Genomic DNA, 25,000 nt, shown 5'->3' with positions numbered 1-25,000 from the left:
CAAAGGCTCCAATTGGCTTGAAGTAATATATGAATAATAAGCCGACCAAATGGGGCTACAAGCTCTTTGTGCCGATTCAGCCTGCCTACACGTGGCAAGGCGATCACACCCACTGGGAAGGGCCTTAGTTAAGACTGTCATGCAGCTGATGGACTTCCCTTTACTTGGCAGTGGGTACAAGCTCTTTGTGGACCATTTTTATACTAGTCCCATGCTTTTCATAGACCTCCTTGAAAAATAAAATAGGGTCTTGTGGCACCATTCATTCTAAGAGAATCAGTTTCCCCAAAACCAAGGTAAACGACATGACAAAGACAGTGGAGAGGAGGACCATACGTTGGATCAGGACTAACAAGCTGCTTTTTGTGAAATGGAACCAGGGAAGTAACCATTCTCACCACACAGCATAAGGTATTCAATAACGACCATGTCTCAAGGAGGGGGAAAAATGACATTGGGGCACAGGTGAGGAAGAACGTCCCCATTTAAAAAAAGCGTCCTTTCAACCTCTCCAAATTGTCTTAATGTTGTAATTGCCAGTGTCTCCTGACCCCTCCTGTCTCAGCCTCCAGTATTTATGCTGCAGTAGTTTATGTGTCGGGGGCTAGGGTCAGTTTGTTATATCTGGAGTACTTCTCCTGTCTTATCTGGTGTCCTGTGTGAATTTAAGTATGCTCTCTCTAATTCTCTCTTTCAGAGGACCTGAGCCATAGGACCATGCCTCAGGACTACCTGGCATGATGACTCCTTGCTGTCCCCAGTCCACCTGGCCGTGCTGCTGCTCCAGTTTCAACTGTTCTGCCTGTGATTATTATCATTTGACCATGCTGGTCATTTATGAACATTTGAACATCTTGGCCATGTTCTGTTATAATCTCCACCCGGCACAGCCAGAAGAGGACTGGCCACCCCTCATAGCCTGGTTCCTCTCTAGGTTTCTTCCTAGGTTTTGGCCTTTCTAGGGAGTTTTTCCTAGCCACTGTGCTTCTACACCTGCATTGCTTGCTGTTTGGGGTTTTAGGCTGGGTTTCTGTACAGAACTTTGAGATATCAGCTGATGTACGAAGGGCTATATAAATACATTTGATTTTGATTTGATTTAGAGATTGTGAATATGTAATAGAACTGGAATTATCACATTTACAGACATATGCCACTTTGGGGAGGTTTAGGGACACTTGGAATCTTCCTGTGACCACACCTGACACCACTTATTAAAACATCTACCCATGTCCAGTTGTTAGGTCTATCAATCCCATTTTTTTCTGATATTGTTCACATGTTGTGGAAGAAGTGTTTCTTTCCAAATATACCAAGATGTTGCATGTCAGAACGATGTAATTACACATGAATAGCAGTTATTTTGAGTCTATTTAGGTGGATATACATTTTGCCATTACATTTAAGAGGTTAATCAAGAGCTACTGAGACACTTCTAAATGTGATGATAGTACACTAATAAATGAATAATGAATGAACCTGGGCAATATGGATGGTATGACACTATTTCCAGGATGACATGGGGATGGATTATAGATCACAGAGATGAATCAGATCTACATGTAATGTATCTAGGGTTTCCTGGACACAGATTAAGCCTAGTCCTGGATAGTGCTTTTTTAAAATTCTGGATGTTTAATCTGGGTCTGGGAAATTGCCCCATGGAGTCTTACCGATGAAAGTCCATGATAGGACAATGATAAAAAATGGCGGGATGGAGCCGGAACTGGACCACACACACGTTACCATGACAACATGGCCACAGCGGTATAGGTCCACTCTGATCTTGGACAGGACAGAACAATGGAAATGGACAACAGTCACTTCAATGGACAATGAATGACACACACAGACACACACACACGTCCATCTGAAAAAAATGCATATTTCACAGATTTTACCGACAGACATGGGGTTGTTACAAGTGTACAGAATAATAATGAGCATGGTGGTTGTTTGAAATATGGCATGGCGAGTTGTTTAATATGAAATATGTAGATACTCTATATATACAAAAGTATGTGGACACTTCAAATTAGTGGATTCGGCTATTTCAGCCACACCCGTTACAAGTTATTTTTGTGAGGTTTTCAACACTCACTACCAAACTGCTTCTGGAAGCAAAGTCAGCACAAGAACCGGTGGAGCTTCATGGAATGGGTTTCCATGGCCGAGTAGCCGCATACAAACCTAAGATCACCATCACGACGCAATGCCAAGCGTCGGCTTGGAGTGGTGTAAAGCTCTTCCCCGCAGCAATGTTCCAACATCTAGTGGGAAGCCTTTTCCAGAATAGTGGAGGCTGTTATAGCAGCAAAGGGGGGACCAACTCCATATTAATGTCCATGATTTTGGAATGAGATGTTCGATGAGCAGGTGTCCACATACTTTTGGCCATGTAGTGTACATACGTCCCGATTGTCCACCCTTTTCCCACTGTGTTCACTTGTACACATTGAGTCATGGGTTTATGGTTGAAACTCCCTCTCTAGCCAATGCTTTGAAATGAAGGAGAAGAATAGTGGAAGTGTACACAATGGAAGAAGAGAGGAAAAAAAGTGGAGAATGGGAACATAGACACCACCCTTAAAGTTCAGATCCCAGTCCTGTCAGGAAAACATTCCCACTACGTTCCCTTACCTCCCCATTGGTTACCTTAGCGGCGATGGAGGCTGCGGTGATGTGCGAGGACGAGGAGTCCTCGGTGGACGCCACACCACTGTCTTTCTTGTCATCGTCCTCCTCCTCACACTGTACGCCCTTGTCCTCAGTCTGCCGCCGCGGCGAGCTGTTGGGGGGCGGCGATAGGGGCGGCGGGGGCGAAGGCAGGTCCTCTAGCTCGTCCACCGCCTCCTTCATCTTGACCACGGCGTCCCGTAGCAGGTCGATAGCGTGGGGCAGCGCGGGCAGGATGAACTGGAAACACTCCTGTTGGAGGAGGTTAGAGGTCAGGATGAGAGTTAATACAGCAGGATGAACTAGAAACTCCTATTGGAGGAGAGGGGAGGGCCAGAAGTTAGAGGTCAGGAAGATAGAGGGAGAGTTCGGGGTTATTACAGCAGGTCAATGGCATGATAGTAGGGTAACAATCTCAGTTCCGTCCTGCCTATGGCTCAGACTGTTAGCCAGTGGTATTCAATGTCGGGGTCACAACCCCTAGAGGGGTCGACAAATAAAAAACGTACAATTAATACAAATATTAAGAGTGAAAATTATTTTATTGGACATTATACAGTACATACGATTTGGAGATAAGTTGAAAAATACAATAACAAAAATAATATTGAGTAAATATATTTATTAGTTCTCATAATTTTGATGAGTGATGAGCGATTTGAAGGTTATTTATTGATGTGAAAATGTAATGATGATTTTAAGGGTGTGTCATTACATTTGGAAAAAAATGGGGTCCCCATAAATTCTGGCGGAGAAAATGAGGTCCCCATAAATTCTGGCGGAGAAAATGGGGTCCCCATAAATTCTGGCGGAGAAAATGAGGTCCCCATAAATTCTGGCGGAGAAAATGGGGTCCCCATAAATTCTGGCGGAGAAAATGGGGTCCCCATAAATTCTGGCGGAGAAAATGAGGTCCTCATAAATCCTGGTCGGAGAAAATAAGGTCCCCATATATTCTGGCGGAGAAAATGAGGTCCCCATATATTCTGGCGGAGAAAATGAGGTCCTCATAAGTTCTGGCGGAGAAAATAAGGTCCCCATATATTCTGGCGGAGAAAATGAGGTCCCCATATATTCTGGCGGAGAAAATGAGGTCCCCATCAATTCTGGCGGAGAAAATGAGGTCCCCATATATTCTGGCGGAGAAAATGAGGTCCCCATATATTCTGGCGGAGAAAATGAGGTCCCCATATATTCTGGCGGAGAAAATGAGGTCCCCATATATTCTGGCGGAGAAAATGAGGTCCCCCCCTGAAGAAGTTTTAATAGCACTGCTGTAAGGTCATCTTGGCTCTTGTTCATGGAGAGCTAGCAAGCTCATGTTGTGGGTTCAATTCCCACTGGGATCACATGCACATGTTAATTTCATGTGGATAAAAGCCTCTGCTAAGTGGTACATGGTATCACTTAGCAGAGTATCGGTATCATACGTACACCTCCCTTGGATCTTTAAAACAAAGTGGGATTGAAATGGATGTAATTATGATGATTATTTTTTGCCATTGATCTACACCAAATACTCCATAATGTCAAAGTGAGATTTTTTTTGCATAAGTATTCATCTCGTTCGTTTAGGCAAGCCTTGGCTTAACAAACACAGAAATAAATTACATGGAAATAAGAGTGGTCTAAATGATTTTTTAATGACTGCCGCTTCCTCTGTCCCCCATACATACAACATCTGTAAGGTCCCTCAGTAAAGTATTACATTTCAAACAAAGATTCAACGACAAAGACTAGGGAGCTTTTGGAACTCATAAAGAAGGACAGTGATTGGTAGATGGGCAACAATAACAAATCCGACAATGAATATATCTTTATGCATGGTCAAGTTTATAATGATGCTGTGGATGATGTATTAAACCACCTAGACACATGACAGATACAGTCGTCCTTCTGAACTGAGCTGCAGGACAGGAAGGAAACTGCTCAGGGACGTCACCATGAGGCCATCGGTGATTTTAAAACAGCTACAGAGTTCAATGGCTGTGATGGGAGAAAACTGACTCCACAATAATGACCTAGAGTGAAAATAGGAATGAAAATATATATTTTTTAAATGCATCCTGTATGCAAAAAGGCACTAAAGTAATACTGCAAAAAGAACATGGCAAAGGAATGCACTTCTTGGTACACCATTCTTTATACTGACGACACCATTCTGTATACTGACGACACCATTCTGTATACTGACGACACCATTCTGTATACTGACGACACCATTCTTTATACTGACGACACCATTCTGTATACTGACGACACCATTCTGTATACTGACGACACCATTCTGTATACTGACGACACCATTCTGTATACAGACGACACCATTCTGTATACTGACGACACCATTCTGTATACTGACGACACCATTCTGTATACTGGCGACACCATTCTGTATACTGGCGACACCATTCTGTATACTGACGACACCATTCTGTATACTGACGACACCATTCTGTATACTGACGACACCATTCTGTATACTGACGACACCATTCTGTATACTGGCGACACCATTCTGTATACTGACGACACCATTCTGTATACTGACGACACCATTCTGTATACAGACGACACCATTCTGTATACAGACGACACCATTCTGTATACTGACGACACCATTCTGTATACAGACGACACCATTCTGTATACTGACGACACCATTCTGTATACTGACGACACCATTCTGTATACAGACGACACCATTCTGTATACAGACGACACCATTCTTTATACTGACGACACCATTTAGTATACTGACGACACCATTCTGTATACTGACGATACCATTCTGTATACAGACGACACCATTCTGTATACAGACGACACCATTCTGTATACAGACGACACCATTCTGTATACAGACGACACCATTCTGTATACTGACGAAACCATTCTGTATACTGACGACACCATTCTGTATACTGACGACACCATTCTGTATACTGACGACACCATTCTGTATACAGACGACACCATTCTGTATACTGACGACACCATTCTGTATACTGACGACACCATTCTGTATACTGATGACACCATTCTGTATACTGATGACACCATTCTGTATACAGATGACACCATTCTGTATACTGATGACACCATTCTGTATACTGGCTCTTCTTTGGACACTGTGTTAACTAACTTCCAGATCAGCCTCAACGCCATACAACTCTCCTTCTGTGGCCTCCAACTGCTCTTAAATGCAAGTAAAACTAAATATGTGCTCTTCAACCGATCGCTGCCTGCACCTGCCCGCCCGTCCAACAATCACTACTCTGGACGGTTCTGACTTAGAATATGTGGACAACTACAAATACCTAGGTGTCTGGTGAGACTATAAACTCTCCTTCCAGACTCACATTAAGCATCTCCAATCCAAAGTTAAATCTAGAATAGGCTTCCTATTTCGCAACAAAGCATCCTTCACTCATGCTGCCAAACATACCCTCGTAAAACTGACCTTCCTACCGATCCTCCTGTTTAATTGCTAGAACCCAGAGATGTATAGATAAACTGCTTCTCCAATCTGATTGGCTCTACAACAAAGAACAAACAGCAAAAACATATACATGATCAAATACAAATCTTAGAATAATCTATTAAAGACCAGAACCCACTGGATTCTCCAATTACCTTGAATAAACTGCAGGACAAAATACAAACCCTCCAACAAAGGCCTGTGGTGTTGATGGTATCCTCAATTCAAATATAACAGACCACAAATTCCAATTGGCTATCCTTAAATCCTCAGCTCTGGCATATTCCCCAATATTTGGAACCAATGATTGATCACCCCAATTCACAAAAGTAGAGACACATTTGACCTCAATAACTACCATGGGATATGTGTCAACAGCAACCTTGGGCAAATCCTCTTCATTATCATTAACAGCAGACTCATATTTATTCAGTGAAAACAATGTACTGAGCACATGTCAAATTGGCTTCTTAACAAATACCATACGACAGACGACCTATTCACCCTGCACAACCTAATGGACAGACAAAACAAAGGCTTCTCATGCTTTGTTGATTTAAAAAAAGCTTTAGACTCAATTTGGCATGATGGAGAAAAAACACAAGACAATATAAAATCCATGTACACAAACAAGTGTGCGGTTAAAATTGGCAAAAAAAAACAGCTTAAGCCCCACCATCTCCAACATATATACCAACGAATTGGTGAGGGCACCTGAACAGTCTGCAGCACCCGGCCTCACCCTGCTAGAATCTGAAATCAAATGTCTACTATTTGCGATTGATCTGGTGCTTCTGTCCCCAACCAAGGAGGGCCAACAGCAGCACCTAGATCTTATGCATAGATTCTGTCAGACCTGGTCCCTGATAGTAAATCTCAGTAAGATTCAAATAATGGTGTTCCAAAAAAGGTCCAGTCGCCAGGACCACAAACACAAATTCCATCTAGACACTGTTGCCCTAGAGCACACAAAAAACTATACATACCTTGGCCGAAACATCGGCGCCACAGGCAACTTCCACAAAGCTGTGAAAGATCTGAGAGACAAGAAGGGCCTTCTATGCCATCAAAAGGAACATAAAATTTGACATACCAATACTTGAATCGGTTATAGAACCTATTGCCCTTTATGGTTGTGAGGTCTGGGGATTGCACACAATCTCCCCAAAAATCACAAAATGGAACAAACACCAAATTGAGACTGCATGCAGAATTCTGCAAAAATATCCTCAAAGTACAATGTAAAACACCAAATAATGCATGCAGAGCAGAATTAGGCCGATACCCGCTAATTATCAAAATCCAACCACCTAAAAGGAAGTGATTCCCAAACCTTCCATAACAAAGCCATCCCCTACAGAGAGATGAACCTGGAGAAGAGTCCCCTAAGCAAGCTGGTCCTGGGGCTCTGTTCACAAACACACCCCACAGAGCCCCAGGACAGCAACACAATTACACCCAACCAAATCATGAGAAAACAAAAAGATAATTACTTGACATTTTGGAAATGATCTTTTTAAAAACAGAGCAAACTAGAATGCTATTTGTTATTGAGAAAGGCCGCCGTAGGCAGACCTGGCTCTCAAGAGAAGACCGGCTATGTGCTCACTGCCCACAAAATGAGGTGGAAACTGAGCTGCACTTCCTAACCTCCTGCCCAATGTATGACCATATTAGAGACAGGGCCTCGGCCCTGACTCAGTCCTCGGCCCTGGCGGCTCGGGTCCTCGGCCCTGGCGGCTCGGGTCCTCGGCCCTGGCTCGGGTCCTCGGCCCTGGCTCGGGTCCTCGGCCCTGACTCGGGTCCTCGGCCCTGACTCGGGTCCTCGGCCCTGACTCGGCCCTCTGCCCTGACTCGGCCCTCGGCCCTGACTCGGCCCTCGGCCCTCCCAGTTTCCCCTGTCTTTATGATGTGGGATCAGAGATAATAAAAGTGGGTGATGGGCCGTTCATACAGTTATGTTTGACTGGGGGCCTGCTGGGGGAGTCACTAATATGGCACCTGATGGGAAGATGGGGCGTAATTGATTAAAATAAATAATAAAATCGATCAGTAGAAATGCCTCCGTAATGAGACAGAGACAGATGTGGGGTCAGCGGAGAGAGAGGGGACAGAGGAGAGAGAGAGGAGATAGAGAGAGGGAGACAGACAGAGACAGACAGACAGATGGCGAGGTAGCGGGTAGAGCAGTCTAGCGGTGCAAGTACACGCGGGCGTGCTCTGCTCATGGTGTGCATTGTGTGTGTGCTGTATTCAGGTACAATCTCAGTGCACATTTTCCCAAGAGTTAAGAGACTAACTACTCAGTCACAATGACACTGATCAAAGTAAATGTGAGAGTGCTGATCTACACTGGGGACACCTGATCCTAGATCAGCACTCCTACTCTGAGATGCCCTGTGGATAAGGGCCCTGAAACACTGATATGAGTATAGGTGTTATGGTACAGTTTAATTCACCGCCTTTTCATCAGGATTGTTAATTAAAACAATAGAACTGCATAATACATTTATTATATGTTTTGTATAGCAAGTCTCTATATATTTTACAATTAGCTAAGGAGTTTTGTGCTTGAAGAAGGATTTTTTTGTTAGATTCAATTTGATAATGTGCACCTGCTCATTAGTTAGCTAGCTAACGTTAGCGTGCTAACGAGCAAGGCAGCCACACACTTCATATGAAACGAATGGGGTGGCAAGTGCAGCAGAATGCACATAACACTAAATACTTTACCAAATGCTTTACCAATGCTTTTCCAGCAAGATGAAGAATAAATCATTTAATGAACTCTCAATTAACACATACTGCCGGTGCCAGTTAGCTTGCTAGCTGATGTTAGCTAAATGTTTACTATCACAACAAAGCTAATCAAATCAAATGTTATTTGTCACATACACATGGTTAGCAGATACTAATGACAGCTAACAGGCAGCTGCTTCATTTGAAAAGCAAATCCATTGCGATTTAATTATAATGTTGCGACGCTTGTTATCTAGTTGTGGCCATCTAGTTAGTACTACACATTCTAGCAAGCTAGCAAAAAACATTAGTGCAGCTTGCTAGTTAGGTTACATTAGCTACAGCAGGCACAAGTCAAACAAGCTACTGCCTTGTGGCCTGGAGTGCAAATCAGAAATAGAACTGTTCTATGTGAACAACAAAGTCAACTGCAGAGGTGCAAAGTACCAGTCAGATGTTTCATTGTGTCTGGCCCTTTAAAGTGGTCCTGTTTAGCAGGTGTTTACGTTACCTGTGAACCCTTCTTGCTCCCTGGTAAATTGATGATGAGCGTCTTGCCGCGGATGCCGCACACAGGTCTGCTTACACACAAGAGAGGAGAGTGTGTATTAGAGTTTCACACAATGAAAGGTGTGTGTGCGTTAATGAGGAGTGTGTACACAGTATACATTAATGTGTGCGTGTGTGTGTGTGTGTGTGTGTGTGTGTGTGTGTGTGTGTGTGTATCTCTATGAGTGTGTTTGTACAGTATGCGTATTAGTGTGTGTGTGTGTAGTGTGTGTTCATGTGTTTGTGTTCGTGTGTGTGTTTGTGTGTGTGTTCGTGTGTGTGTTTGTGTGTGTGTTCGTGTGTGTGTTCGTGTGTGTGTTCGTGTGTGTGTTCGTGTGTGTGTTCATGTGTGTGTTCGTGTGTGTGTGTGTGTTCGTGTGTGTGTGTGTGTTCGTGTGTGTGTGTGTTCGTGTGTGTGTGTGTGTTCGTGTGTGTGTGTGTGTTCGTGTGTGTGTGTGTGTTCGTGTGTGTGTTCGTGTGTGTGTGTTCATGTGTGTGTGTGTTCGTGTGTGTGTGTGTTCGTGTGTGTGTGTGTTCGTGTGTGTGTGTGTTCGTGTGTGTGTGTGTTCGTGTGTGTGTGTGTTCGTGTGTGTGTGTGTTCGTGTGTGTGTGTGTCTGTGTGTGTCTGTGTGTGTGTGTGTCTGTGTGTCTGTGTGTGTCTGTGTGTGTGTGGGTCATAGACATTAAACCAGTAGATAGTGATACTGTAGTGCTGACGTCATCCACGTATTCCAATGTAAAACTCCTGATGGCGCATGAAGTATTTGAATTTGAAGCTTCCATATTGCTAAATAGGGCTGAATGGCACTAAAAAAAGGACTACGGATCATGGTGAAGGTGGCCTTAACTAGCAAGGGATCATGGTCAATGTAGTCGTTTTCATCCTGCCTGAGAAAGTCAACCTTAATGTCTATGGCAGGAGGGAGGGAGCCTCTTCGTAGCCTGCCGGCCCGTGATTGGTCTGTGTCAGCACGTGGTCCTGTGTGACGACAAATGTAGTAGTCAGAATGGATCACTATTTTATTAAATATCTCCATTTGTAGCGAACTTTAAAATAATTCATAATAAACTAATTTTAGAGCCGTTCTGGCGATCGTAATTGACATAGGCTTTCTAGGGCTTTTTTTTGGCACTGCTAGGATGCTACACACTAGCCGACCAGCAGAGCTCATGACTTCACTCTCCAGACCGGACACTGGGGGCCTGGTGTGTGTGTGTACTGTATGTATGTAAGTGTGTGTGTGTGTACTGTATGTATGTATGTAAGTGTGTGTGTACTGTATGTATGTAAGTGTGTGTGTGTACTGTATGTATGTAAGTGTGTGTGTACTGTATGTATGTATGTAAGTGTGTGTGTACTGTATGCATGTTAGTGAGTGTGTGTACTGTATGCATGTTAGTGTGTGTGTGTGTCTCACCTAGAGAGCATGCCTAGTGGTGTGACGTTGAGAGAACCCATCAGCATTGCCAGAGACATCCCTGGAGCCTCCCGCTCTATCACCTCTTTAGTGGCCTGACGGAGACAGAGAGAGAGACAGAGAGAAACAGAGAGAGAGATAGCGACAGAGACAGAGAGAGACAGAGAGAGACAGAGAGAGAGAGAAAGCGACAGAGAGAGACAGAGAGAGAAAGCGACAGAGAGAGACAGAGAGAGACAGCGACAGAGAGAGACAGAGAGATAGCGACAGAAACAGAGAGAGAGACAGAGAGAGACAGCGACAGAGAGAGACAGAGAAATAGCGACAGAGAGAGACAGAGAGATAGCGACAGAGAGAGAGAGCCAGCGACAGAGAGAGACAGAGACAGAGAGATCGCGACAGGGAGAGAGAGACAGAGAGAGACAGCGACAGAGAGATAGCGACAGAAACAGAGAGAGAGACAGAGACAGCGACAGAGAGAGACAGAGACAGCGACAGAGAGAGACAGAGAGACAGCGACGGAGAGAGACAGAGAGATAGTGACAGAGAGAGACAGCGACAGAGAGAGAGACAGCGACAGAGAGAGAGACAGCGACAGAGAGAGACAGAGAGAGAGACAGAGAGAGAGACAGAGAGAGATAGAAACAGAGATAGGGACAGAGAGAGAGACAGCAACAGAGAGAGACAGAGAGATAGTGACAGAGAGAGACAGAGAGAGAGAGAGACAGAGAGAGATAGAAACAGAGAGAGACAGACAGAGAGAAATACTTGAATCAGTTATAGAACCCATTGCCCTATATGGTTGTGAGGTCTGGGGTCCGCTCACCAACCAAGACTTCACAAAATGGGACAAACACCAAATTGAGACTCTGCAAGCAGGATTCTACAAAAATATCCTCCGTGTACAACGTAGACCACCAAATAATGCATGCAGAGCAGAATTTGGCCGATACCCGCTAATTATCCAAATCCAGAAAAGAGCCGTTCAATTCTACAACCACCTAAAAGGAAGTGATTCCCAAACCTTCCATAACAAAGCCATCACCTACAGAGAGATGAACCTGGAGAAGAGTCCTCTAAGCAAGCTGGTCCTGGGGCTCTGTTCACAAACACACCCCACAGAGCCCCAGGACAGCAGCACAATTACACCCAACCAATTCATGAGAAAACAAAAAGATAATTACTTGACACATTGGAAAGAATTAACAAAAAAAAACTGAGCAAACTAGAATGCTATTTGGCCCAAACAGAGAGTACACAGTGGCAGAATACCTGACCACTGTGACTGACCTAAACTTAAGGAAAGATTTGACTATGTACAGACTCAGTGAGCATAGCCTTGCTATTGAGAATGGCCGCAGTGGGTAACATGGCTCTCAAGAGAAGACAGGCTATGTGCTCACTGCCCACAAAATGAAGACATTACAAATGTCATATTATATATATATAGTATATATATATATACACAGTGTTGTAACGATGTTGTCTCACGACAGGCAGACAGAAAGCCAGAGAGAGTGAGACAGCGAGAAAGAGCGAGACAGAGAGACAACACTGTATATATATATATATATATATATATATATATAATATGACATTTGTAATGTCTTTATTCTTTTGAAACTTCTGTATGTTAAATGTTTACTGTAAATTTTTATTGTTTATTTCACTTTTGTATATTATCTACCTCACTTGCTTTGGCAATGTTAACATGTGTTTCCCATGCCAATAAAGCCCCTAGAATTGATAGAGACAGAGACAAAGACAGATATAGAGACACAGATACAGACAGAGCGAGACAGAGCGAAAGAGAGACCGACAGACAGAGCGAGAGAGAGAGAGAGAGACAGAGCGAAAGAGAGGGAGAGAGAGAGCGAGAGACAGACAGCGAGAAAGATTAACAGAGAGAGAGAAAGAGCGAGACAGAGCGAAAGAGAGACCGACAGACAGAGCGAGAGAGAGAGAGAGACAGAGTGAAAGAGAGGGAGAGAGAGAGAAAGAGTGAGTCAGAGACAGAGAGAAAGAGTGAGTCAGAGATAGGAAGAGAGAGAGACACACAGAGAGAGATAGATGGAGAGAGAATGTATGATCATCCACAATACAATCACATTGCTTTCCACACTAGAAGACAGAGAGATGAGTACTGTATCATGGCAATGGTGTCACACTACAGATGAAGGATCTTAATTTGATCACTCTTTTGCTGCGGAGTATTTTGTTACACAGCAGAACATACAATCTTCTAGTCACTTCTAAAGTTCGAAATTTCCACTTTAAAAATGTATCAACCCTTACAAAAAAAATCCATTAAATAAAATCCACATAATAATTCTCATGTCCTTTTGCTGCAGGATTATTTTTCGTGGTGTAGCAAACTGGCTCAAATTAAGATCGTACATCTGTAGAGGCTTGAAGAACACACAGCATTCTGGGTCAAATCACTCACCATTGGCAATAACCTATTAAAATACATTCTTAGAAAAAAAGGTGCTAACTAGAACCTAAAAGGATTATTCAGCTGTCCCCATAGGAGAACCCTGTGAAGAGAGGAGAGGAGAAAGAGAAGAGAGGAGAACCCTTTGAAGAGAGGAGAGGAGAAAGAGAAGAGGAGAACCCTTTGAAGAGAGGAGAGGAGAAAGAGAAGAGAACCCTGTGAAGAGAGCAGAAAGAGAAGAGAGGAGAACCCTGTGAAGAGAGGAGAGGAGAAAGAGAAGAGAGGAGAAAGAGGAGAAAGAGAAGAGAGGAGAAAGAGAGGAGAAGGAGAAAGAGAGGAGAAAGAGAAGAGAGTACGAGGGAGAGGGAGAGGGGGAGAATGGGGGAAGGGGAGTCAGGGAGGGAGTATGAGAGAGGGGGGGGGGGTAGAGGAGGGTGTACGGGGGAGAGAGTTATTGGGAGAAAGGAAGCGAGATAAATGGTCAGTGAAAGAGGGTGAAAGAGGGAGAGAGAGAATCCCCTGACACCTACAGTGAGTGGGATCATCACTAGAGAAGATGTGTGTAAATAGAGCCTTCGTCATTAGACAGGACACAGGGTAACCCCCCCCCCCACACACACACACACACACACACTGCTATCGTATAATATATGACTAAGTACTGTGTTTCTCCAACCCACCCACAAGTGTCCCAGTGGTAATGTATAAGGGACTCCAGTGGTAATGTATGAAGGGACTCCAGTGGTAATGTATGAAGGGACTCCAGCGGTAATGTATGAAGGGACTCCAGCGGTAATGTATGAAGGGACTCCAGCGGTAATGTATGAAGGGACTCCAGCGGTAATGTATGAAGGGACTCCAGTGGTCATGTATGAAGGGACTCCAGTGGTAATGTATGAAGGGACTCCAGTGGTAATGTATGAAGGGACTCCAGTGGTCATGTATGAATGGACTCGTGGTCATGTATGAAGGGACTCGTGGTCATGTATGAAGGGACTCCAGTGGTAATGTATGAATGGACTCCAGTGGTAATGCATGAAGGGACTCCAGTGGTCATGTATGAAGGGACTCCAGTGGTAATGTATGAAGGGACTCCAGTGGTAATGTATGAAGGGACTCCAGTGGTAATGTATGAAGGGACTCCAATGGTAATGTATGAAGGGACTCCAGTGGTAATGTATGAATGGACTCCAGTGGTAATGTATAAAGGGACTCCAGTGGTAATGTATGAAGGGACTCCAGTGGTAATGTATGAAGGGACTCCAGTGGTAATGTATGAAGGGACTCCAGTGGTACATGCTCTATCTGCCAGATGTGTGTATGTGTTAATCGTCTATGGAGGCACCAACACAGACAGGACTGGCTCTGGTGGCTCTGAGTCTAAATGAGGCTCAGTTTCAGTGTGACATACATTTTGGATCTGCAAGTTAGTTTCATTTGAAACAAGGGGAGCTGGTGCAGATTAGAGGCAGTAGACACAGAGGAAACCAAACCTATGACTGGTTAACACAGCAGGCTAAAATGTATAGGGTAATAGCAATAAATACAGCCGCCTTGACATACACACAGGCTCACCTGAGGAGGCTGGTGAGAGGAATTATGGGAGGGAGGACAGGCTCACTGGAATGGAGTTAATGGATCAGAGTCAAACGTGTGGTTTCCATATGTTTGATACCGTTCCATTAATTACATTCCAGCTATTACAATGAGCCTGTCCTCCTATAGCTCCTCCCACCAGCCATCTCTGAGGTGCACACACACACACACACTTACCTCAGGTGTGACATCGCGGGGAGCAAAGCCTGTCCCCCCGGTTGTCAAGATGAGATTGAGTTCTTTCTCATCACACCAGTCCACTAGAGTCTCCTGATGAGACAGACAGACAGACTGAGACACAGGATCTGATAGGCTCCTAGGTAGATCTCATCATGTGACATGAGTCTCATTGGCATGAATGGAGAGGATGTGACATACAGTAGGTCACTGCTAAGAGGGTCATAGGGGTGATGATTCTAACTAAGAGGTTCATAGGGGTGATGATTCTAAGAGGGTCTGGTGGGTGGTGATTCTAACTAAGAGGGTCATAGGGGTGATGATTCTAACTAAGAGGGTCATAGGGGTGATGATTCTAACTAAGAGGATCATAGGGATGATGATTCTAACTAAGAGGGTCATAGGGGTGATGATTCTAACTAAGAGGGTCTGGTGGGTGGTGATTCTAACTAAGAGGGTCTGGTGGGTGGTGATTCTAACTAAGAGGGTCATAGGGATGATGATTCTAACTAAGAGGGTCATAGGGGTGATGATTCTAACTAAGAGGGTCATAGGGGTGATGATTCTAACTAAGAGGGTCATAGGGGTGATGATTCTAACTAAGAGGGTCATAGGGATGATGATTTTAACTAAGAATAATAATTTGTCTCAGTAGGATGACTGATCTAGGATTACTTTTTCTTTTCAGATTATAACAATTAAGATTACATGGACATGGGGCAACATGATCCTAGACCAGCACCCCTCATTTTATTGGTCACATACACATATTTAGCAGATGTTATTGCGTGAGTAGCGAAATGCTTGTGTTCCTAGCTCCAGCAGTGCAGTAATATTTAACAAGTAGGCAGGTAGCCTAGTGGTTAGAGCGTTGGGCCAGTAACCGAAAGGTTGCAAGATCAAATCCCAGAGCTGACAAGGAAAAAATCAGTTGTTCTGCCCGTGAACAGGCAGTTAACCCACTGTTCCTAGGCTGCCATTGAAAATAAGAATTTGTTCTTAACTGAATTGCCTGGTTAAATAAAGGTAAAAACATGAATAAAAATGGGGTCAAAAAGTATTTGAACTATTTAAAATACTTAAGCCTTGTTTCATTGAGGTTGTCTGACAGACAAACAGGTAGAAATTCAAGATTCATCTTACCTTGATCTGGTCAATTTCATCTGGTACGATCTTATAGGCTGAAATAGAGCCCCCAAGCCTGAGAGAGAAGATAGAGAGAAACACAGAACATCAAGTCCCTCACAATTCAGATGTTACTAACTGTACTGTAACAACAGTATAAACAGTTCAAACCAGTCACTAGGCTCAAGCCTCCAGATACACAACCAAACAAATGCAACTGCTGTTTTTTCCCCCAAGCAGGCCTGAGAGAGAGAGAACAGATCAAAATGTGGTTCAAAATAGGGATGGTTGCTTTGGGGAGGGTTGTGTGGTTTTTTGGGGATGTTGGTGCGTTTTTTCCCCTGGTTTACACTTGCTCTTCTGCTCATATTTTCCCTATAAACAAATGTCTTGAATGACTTTTGGAATTACCCTAATAAAGTTTTGAAATGTTTGTGAAGGTTTGGTAGGGGCTGTTATTAAGCTTTAGCTACTGCAGGCCTACGATATGAAGGCAGTACACCACAGCGCTCCAACTGACTCCAACAGTTGAATTTGAGGTGAGGAAGACTGTTTCAGTCCTACCAGAGTTACTTCTATAATCTAACAACATAATCCTTAACTTTATACAAAATACTCTGATAGAAAATTAACCAATTAGCCTCCTTTGATACATCTACAGAGTATCTGTATATAAGAGGCAGTATGACATAAAGAAATCAATGTCGGGGTCATAGCATGCCACCAGCATAACTCTGTCTCTCTGGGGTAAGGCCTAAACTTCTCTTCCAGTATACAGGCGATATATACTGTATATATAGTTATTCAAATATATCATACAGAGGACCCATAAGCCTACAGGCCTTTGCATGCAATACCCTGATACATTTAGTGCTCAAGTCTCTGACAGCTGAACCGTGAGGTGGATAATTATTGTTTAAGGATAGTAGCCCAACACGGGCTGTTTTTAAGGACACGTAAATGTAGCTCATTTGGTCAATATCCCTGGTTTACTGATGGTGCTGGCTGCCCACAAGTTGGATCTGAATACATATGATGTCCATGTCCCTTGTCATGTTGTCCGGAGTCACATTTTCCTCAGGCAAACACTGAAATGGCATGTTGTCCGGCGTCACATTTTCCTCAGGCAAACTCTGAAGTCATGTTGTCCGGCGTCACATTTTCCTCAGGCAAACTCTGAAATGGCATATTGTTTTTAATGAAGATTTTAGAATATTCACATGAAAATGTGTCGCCAATTGGATGGAAACCTAGTTATAGACACCCTAAAGACTCTGACAAGTGTGTTAGTCCATCTCTCTTTGGTTAATCCTGCACATCCTTGTTCACCAGCAGTCCCAAACATCTAAAGAATAAGCTACCAGCCAAACAAGTTTGTAAGAATTCTACTTAAACTCCCCCCTCATACGAATGCGGAGGTTGAGCATATTCCCGTCTCCATCTCTGCGATGTGTCTATCTATGTAATTGTACATGTATTTATATAGAAACATGGGGAGCACAATGGAAGTAAATTCACCACATTAATGTGCGATCCAGGTCATCTTTGTGTATATGTAGATTTTTAACTGACAAAAAATTAAATCAATCAATCAATCCAGAGGCCAATTGATGAATGGGAAGAGACATCTGTCGCAAAACACCAAAATCCAATCCTTGGATACTGGGTAAACCTGCAAGGTCGGGAGAGATGTATTTTCTGTTTGTAGAGATGTACATAGTCTATTTATTGTGGTGTAGACCGTGTTGAAAACAAAAAACAATATTATTGAAGTGTGTGTAAAATTACTTTATATAATTATCAGATTGCCCTCTAGTTGATAATTGTGTGCAGCCGGCTCTGATCGTAGTGTAATGAAACAGACAGGGAGAGTGAGCTTGTCTGTGGTGGTCGGCGAACCCTCAACCTTCTGACCAGTAGACCTACGTGGCATCGACTGTGCCACCAAAGCATACTGAAGTGACAAAGTCGATATCCACATGTTTAAATACAGGGCCGCTACAGTTATTATCGGTCAAAAACATTATTTTGAGTTAATTATATGATGGGGAGGGTGTTCAGTTTATTTTATGGTACAACGGGAGGGTCATGTGAAAATATTTTGTACTTTGGGGAGGGAGCCAGGAGAAGGCCTAGAGAGTCAGAAACAGAGAGGGAAGGAGAGCAATGAATGGATTTGAATGTCCCCTCCTGAAAGGCATTCCTAAACACGGCCCACTAGGGAGATCTCACACAAGGAGAGTCTGCTCTTGAGCGGTATACCACGGCGCTCTCTGGTGGCCAGCTCAAGTATTGCAGAAAAGGAGAAACATCGGCAGGCTGAAAGTGAAACAGCTCTACACACAGACAAAGACACTCTAAATGGTCGGAGTGTGGAGGATTTACTCTCAGCGATGAGGTGTGTACGTGTGTGTGTTTGTGTGTACTGGGGCTTTTTAGACAGTGTGTTTCACCCCGGGAAAGAAATGGACCTGTCAGGACAAATCACTTCTCTGTCGTTTTTTTCCTCTGTCTCCCTGTTTCAGCCCAAATGAAAATATGCTGAACACAAATAACTAGGGTTCCTTCCCCCCATCTGTTTCCTAGGCAACCCCATTCTATCTGAAGCCTCTGGTTGCCTCGCGCATGGTTTATCGTGAGTGTGTGTTTGCTTCGTGGCAGTGTTTCGGGATGCCCTGTCTCTGAAGTATGTGTATGTGTGTGTTGTTGCATACAAGTGTATGTGCGTGTGTGTTGTTGCGTACTGGTATACAGGGTCATGACGTTGGCCTGGGGGGATAGGTTTATGACAGTCATAAATACCTCTTCCCCCCTTTTTCCTCTCTCTAACCTACTGAGATTACATTTTAAAAAACCTTGGTTAACAGAGATTCTGGGAACATCAGTAGGTGGGGGAAAATGAACTATATTCTGGTAATCCGAACAATTGAACATATGCGGTGGTACTTAATGAATATGATGTCAGTTCGGTTGTCATCTGAGACATTCTCATCAATGATAAGATGACATAAACTCTACAGTGGAAAGTCTACACATCAGAGTTATCGGATTCACATGGAATTGTTGTTCAATTTAAATGTTTGAATATGAAATTATTTGTGATGGGATGAAATGTGATTTTAGCTTCTAAAATGTGAGATGTGGGTTTTCATAAGTTAGGGCTGCTCACTCAGTGGCCCACCTCTGTGGAGGGACATGGGTTATAAAACTTTTCAAACACAGCCTCTTCTCCCTTCCTATATAAAGCCTTGACGACAACAGAACTTCCTGTTCCGATGAGGTAGGATGACGGTCCTATGTCAGAATGGTTCAGATAATAACTACAGAACGAAGCCAACATCAGCATGAGCTTTGGTTGCGAATGGTATGAACTTTGAACTCTTATTCGCGACAGAAGTGATACCTCCTAGCCGTTGAGTTGGCAACCGCAGCTGCAAACGCAGGTTAGGAAGGAACAGACAGAGTATCCCATCTACCACACAACGATGTTACTACAACGTATCTAATTGACCACCAGAGACATTTTTCAAAGGACAATGGACTCGGTTTGGCAAAACGGCCTTCCATCTACCACCAACCTACTGAAGCGCAGCTCAGAGTAAATATTTCTTGCATTTTCCTTTTCCAAATGGGCGGTAATTTAGAATGCATAAGATACTGTTTTACGATAGCACAGCATCTTCCCTTTGTTCCTCAGTCTTCCCACTCCTTCACTCAAACCCAGCCCCTTTTCTTTTGTGTAACCAGCTGTCATATCTGTTCCGCCCGCTAGGGACGTTTTCCTTTATGACGTAATTTGTAATCAAGTTATGATTTAATTATGTGTATGTGTGATTATTTAGGTATTTAGTAAATAAATGATTAAACCCAATTTTGTATTGCTGATTCAAATTGTTAGCCAGAGTTCTTGCAGGTAACCAAGAATTGACAACTTTCAGATGAGACTGAAGTAAGATGAAGATTAATGTTGACTGCTATTGATGTAAAATATTACTAGGTCTTTAAGAGTTTATTTGGAAGATAACAGCTCTATAAATATTATTTTGTGTTGCCCGACTCTCTAGTTAATTACATTTACATGATTAGCTCAATCAGGTAATATTAATTACGGAGAAATTATTTTATAGAATGGCATGTCATATCAATTAATCTGGCATAGCCAAAGACATGACAACAGTATGTGTTTGTTCGTGTGCGTGTGTTGTTGCGTACTGGTATACAATATGTGTGTGTAGCAGTGGTAGGGGACGTGTTTTCTAGAGCAGAGTGTGTACATTGCACAGCTGACTTCTCATGGTTTACCAATTTGCCTTCAGATTCTGACGTTTAACTACGTTTCTCCAAACGTCAAATTCTGAAGTTCCTCTCAACTTATAATTTCGAAGATAAGGGTTAACAATTTGAATAGGGATAAAACATTACATTTAGGCATTAATTGTGAATGGTTGGGTTAAGGGTTAGGAAGGGTAATATAACACTGAATGGTTGGGTTAAGGGTTAGGAAGGGTAATATAACACTGAATGGTTGGGTTAAGGGTTAGGAAGGGTAATATAACACTGAATGGTTGGGTTAAGGGTTAGGAAGGGTAATATAACACTGAATGGTTGGGTTAAGGGTTAGGAAGGGTAATATAACACTGAATGGTTGGGTTAAGGGTTAGGAAGGGTCATATAAAACTGAATGGTTGGGTTAAGGGTTAGGAAGGGTAATATAACACTGAATGGTTGGGTTAAGGGTTAGGAAGGGTAATATAACACTGAATGGTTGGGTTAAGGGTTAGGAAGGGTAATACAACACTGAATGGTTGGGTTAAGGGTTAGGAAGGGTAATATAACACTGAATGGTTGGGTTAAGGGTTAGGAAGGGTAATACAACACTGAATGGTTGGGTTAAGGGTTAGGAAGGGTAATTCAACACTGAATGGTTGGGTTAAGAAGGGTAATACAACACTGAATGGTTGGGTTAAGGGTTAGGAAGGGTAATATAACACTGAATGGTTGGGTTAAGGGTTAGGAAGGGTAATATAACACTGTGCATGGTTGGGTTAAGGGTTAGGAAGGGTAATATAACATTGTAATACTTTGTCTACCACTGGGAACTTGCCACCCTCAGAGTCATGGGAAACATTGCTCTTAATGTCAAATTTCAAAGATAAGTTTGGTTTTGGATAGAGTTCAAATAAAGTTTAGCCATTCATTGCAAATGGTTAAAGGTCAGGATAAAAACAAAAGGAGAGAGAGAATAGGAGAATCTGCCAGAGAGAGAAATAGAGACAGGTGGGCATAGAGACAGAATGAAATGAACAAGACAAAGAACGACAGAAAGAACGACAGAAGAGAGAAAGAGCAAGACATAGGCCTAGATGATGTACTGTAGGTACCTAGATGATGTACCGTTGGTACCTAGATGATGGACCGTTGGTACCTAGATGATGGACTGTTGGTACCTAGATGATGGACTGTTGGTACCTAGATGATGTACTGTTGGTACCTAGATGATGTACTGTTGGTACCTAGATGATGTACTGTTGGTACCTAGATGATGTACTGTTGGTACCTAGATGATGTCCTGTTGGTACCTAGATGATGGACTGTTGGTACCTAGATGATGGACTGTTGGTACCTAGATGATGGACTGTTGGTACCTAGATGATGCCCCAGGACTACCTGACATGATGACTCCTTGCTGTCCCCAGTCCACCTGGCCATGCTGCTGCTCCAGTTTCAACTTCCACCTGATTGTGCTGCTGCTCCAGTTTCAACTGTTCTGCCTTATTATTATTCGACTATGCTGGTCATTTATGAACATTTGAACATCTTGGCCATGTTCTGTTATAATCTCCACCTGGCACAGCCAGAAGAGGACTGGCCACCCCACATAGCCTGGTTCCTCTCTAGGTTTCTTCCTAGGTATTGGCCTTTCTAGGGAGTTTTTCCTAGCCACCGTGCTTCTACACCTGCATTGCTTACTGTTTGGGGTTTTAGGCTGGGTTTCTGTACAGCACTTTGAGATATCAGCTGATGTACGAAGGGCTATATAAATACATTTGATTTGATTTGATGATGTGCTGTTGGTACCTAGATGATGGACTGTTGGTACCTAGATGATGGACTGTTGGTACCTAGATGATGGACTGTTGGTACCTAGATGATGGACTGTTGGTACCTAGATGATGGACTGTTGGTACCTAGATGATGTACTGTTGGTACCTAGATGATGGACTGTTGGTACCTAGATGATGTACTGTTGGTATCTAGATGATGGACTGTTGGTACCTAGATGATGTACTGTTGGTACCTAGATGATGGACTGTAGGTACCTGAGGTCCAGAAAACAGATAAAGACACAATCCCCCCAACCAATACCCCTTACCCCTGCCCACAAACACATCTAAGACCCAGATGTTCAGGTCTGTAAAGTTGTGGGCCTGCTCTATGAGGCTCTATGATGAGGCCCATCTGCTGTAGTGGTGTCGTTGTGGCCTGCTCTATGATGAGTCCCATCTGCTGTAGTGGTGTCATTGTGGGCCTGCTCTATGATGAGGCCCATCTGCTGTAGTGGTGTCATTGTGGGCCTGCTCTATGATGAGGCCCATCTGCTGTAGTGGCGTCATTGTGGGCCTGCTCTATGATGAGGCCCATCTGCTGTAGTGGTGTCTTTGTGGCCTGCTCTATGATGAGGCCCATCTGCTGTAGTGGCGTCTTTGTGGCCTGCTCTATGATGAGGCCCATCTGATGTAGTGGTGTCGTTGTGGGCCTGCTCTATGATGAGTCCTATCTGCTGTAGTGGCGTCTTTGTGGCCTGCTCTATGATGAGGCCCATCTGATGTAGTGGTGTCTTTGTGGCCTGCTCTATGATGAGGCCCATCTGCTGTAGTGGTGTCGTTGTGGCCTGCTCTATGATGAGGCTCTATGATGAGGCTCTATGATGAGGCTCTATGATGAGGCTCTATGATGAGGCTCTATGATGAGGCTCTATGATGAGGCTCTATGATGAGGCTCTATGATGAGGCTCTATGATGAGGCCCATCTGCTGTAGTGGCGTCTTTGTGGCCTGCTCTATGATGAGGCCCATCTGCTGCGTCATTAATAATGCATGGCCTTTGTTCAGGGCTCTCCATCACACACACACACACACACACACACACTCACACACACACACACACTAAAGGACAATCCAACCATATGTAGGACACATAGGGGAGTGGATTAAGTTGAGACATTTATGACATTCAGCATCACTCCATCAAGGGAAATACACTATCCTTTATAACAAAGACATCTACGTATATTTCAGGATGTTGTGTAACACTGGAAACAATCAGAAGTCATGTAAACATAACCTTTTTGAAAAGATAACTTGTCTCTTGGGTTTCTTGGTACAACTTAAATCCACCAAACAGAGGAAGTTAAGCTGCCTATAAATGCATTTTCTTAATGAAATATCAACACTACCTTTGTAATTAAATTACGTCGTCCGGGTTCATTGTAAATAAGAATTAGTTCTCAACTGACTTGCCCAGTTAAATGAAGGTTAAATGAAACAAACAGCGTACATTACCTATCGGAAGAAAACATGTACATTGGCTCACCTTACCCCATGGCCATTGGCTCACCTTACCCCATGGCCATTGGCTCACCTTACCCCATGGCCATTGGCTCACCTTACCCCATGGCCATTGGCTCACCTTACCCCATGGCCATTGGCTCACCTTACCCCATGGCCATTGGCTCACCTTACCCCATGGCCATCGGCTCACCTTACCCCATGGCCATTGGCTCACCTTACTCCATGGTCATTGGCTCACCTTACCGCAGGGTAAACATTTTGACTATATTAGCCCACACAGCTACAAGGATGCACGTTCATGCTAGGTTTAGGACCTCATGTTGAAGCTTATAGAGACCCAAACTGATGTATATAACAATCTTTAAATGATCTACGTTGGTTTAGATACAAGCATCAAAAAACCTCTAACACAATAAATTAATTAGACTTTGTGAAAATGTGTTTGTTTTTTTACCACTTTTCCTATGTGGATTCTTCCTTCTCGGACTCCATGATATGATGACCTCTTCTTAAACATTTGGTCAAATTCTAAGTTTTATGTATGGTTTCCTAGAAACAAGGGTGGCTCAACTTACTACCACTCTCCCCTTCTCTATATACCCCATACTGCAGACATAATCTGTACTGTGCTGGCTGGGATTTGTCTTTCACATTGTCCTTTCCAGCACGGCTCCAGCAACTATGGTAGATCCGTAACCAGGCCAGCTCAGTGCGGCACACCTTGGCTCAGAAGTATAAATAAGGGTCAGATGATATCTCTTCTCTCTGAACTATCTAATCCCCCCCCCCAACACATTATTTGCCTCAACCTGGGATACCATCACCTGACAAGTCCATGCACAGCAGATCACTTCCACTATAACACATGCATGGCAAGCAGGGGCTAATTAATTAAGGCTAGCACAGGCCAGTGAATGCTAACACTGGCTAAAACAGGCTAGCACGGGATAGCACAGGCTAGCAAAGAAAGTTTCACAGTCTTGCATTAGCTAGCTTAGCGTGCTAATTTAGAGCACAACCAGTGGTCGTGTCTCTATCTCCTTCCAGTGATGGCTGTTCTGTGGGTGAAATTAGCGCATTGTCCCCCATATGATTCATAAGACTGCTACTTTTAGCCGTGACAATTTGTAAAATTGACAAAAGGATGTTACAACAAGTCACTCGAGGGCGGCGAGCGCCGCTGTTGGCTGGAGCCCCCAGGAGGATATTCAGACAACCTTCAACACACGCCAGAA

The 25,000-nt window shown here is 43.5% G+C and overlaps 1 protein-coding gene across 1 annotated transcript in view; it reads right to left on the bottom strand.

Moving 5' to 3' along the window:
- Window positions 1-25,000, bottom strand: part of LOC109883364 (gephyrin) — a gene marked incomplete in the record, with an annotated part of 158,481 nt that overhangs the window by 70,518 nt on the left and 62,963 nt on the right. The window contains 5 exon segments of the mRNA XM_031800694.1: window positions 2,641-2,928; window positions 9,408-9,474; window positions 10,864-10,958; window positions 15,071-15,163; window positions 16,214-16,271. Of these exon segments, the coding sequence (XP_031656554.1) occupies window positions 2,641-2,928; window positions 9,408-9,474; window positions 10,864-10,958; window positions 15,071-15,163; window positions 16,214-16,271 (601 nt within the window).

This window comes from Oncorhynchus kisutch, linkage group LG21 (assembly GCF_002021735.2).
Source record: "Oncorhynchus kisutch isolate 150728-3 linkage group LG21, Okis_V2, whole genome shotgun sequence".
Taxonomy (NCBI): Eukaryota; Metazoa; Chordata; class Actinopteri; order Salmoniformes; family Salmonidae; genus Oncorhynchus; species Oncorhynchus kisutch.
This window is presented reverse-complemented; position numbering and strand designations above follow the sequence as displayed.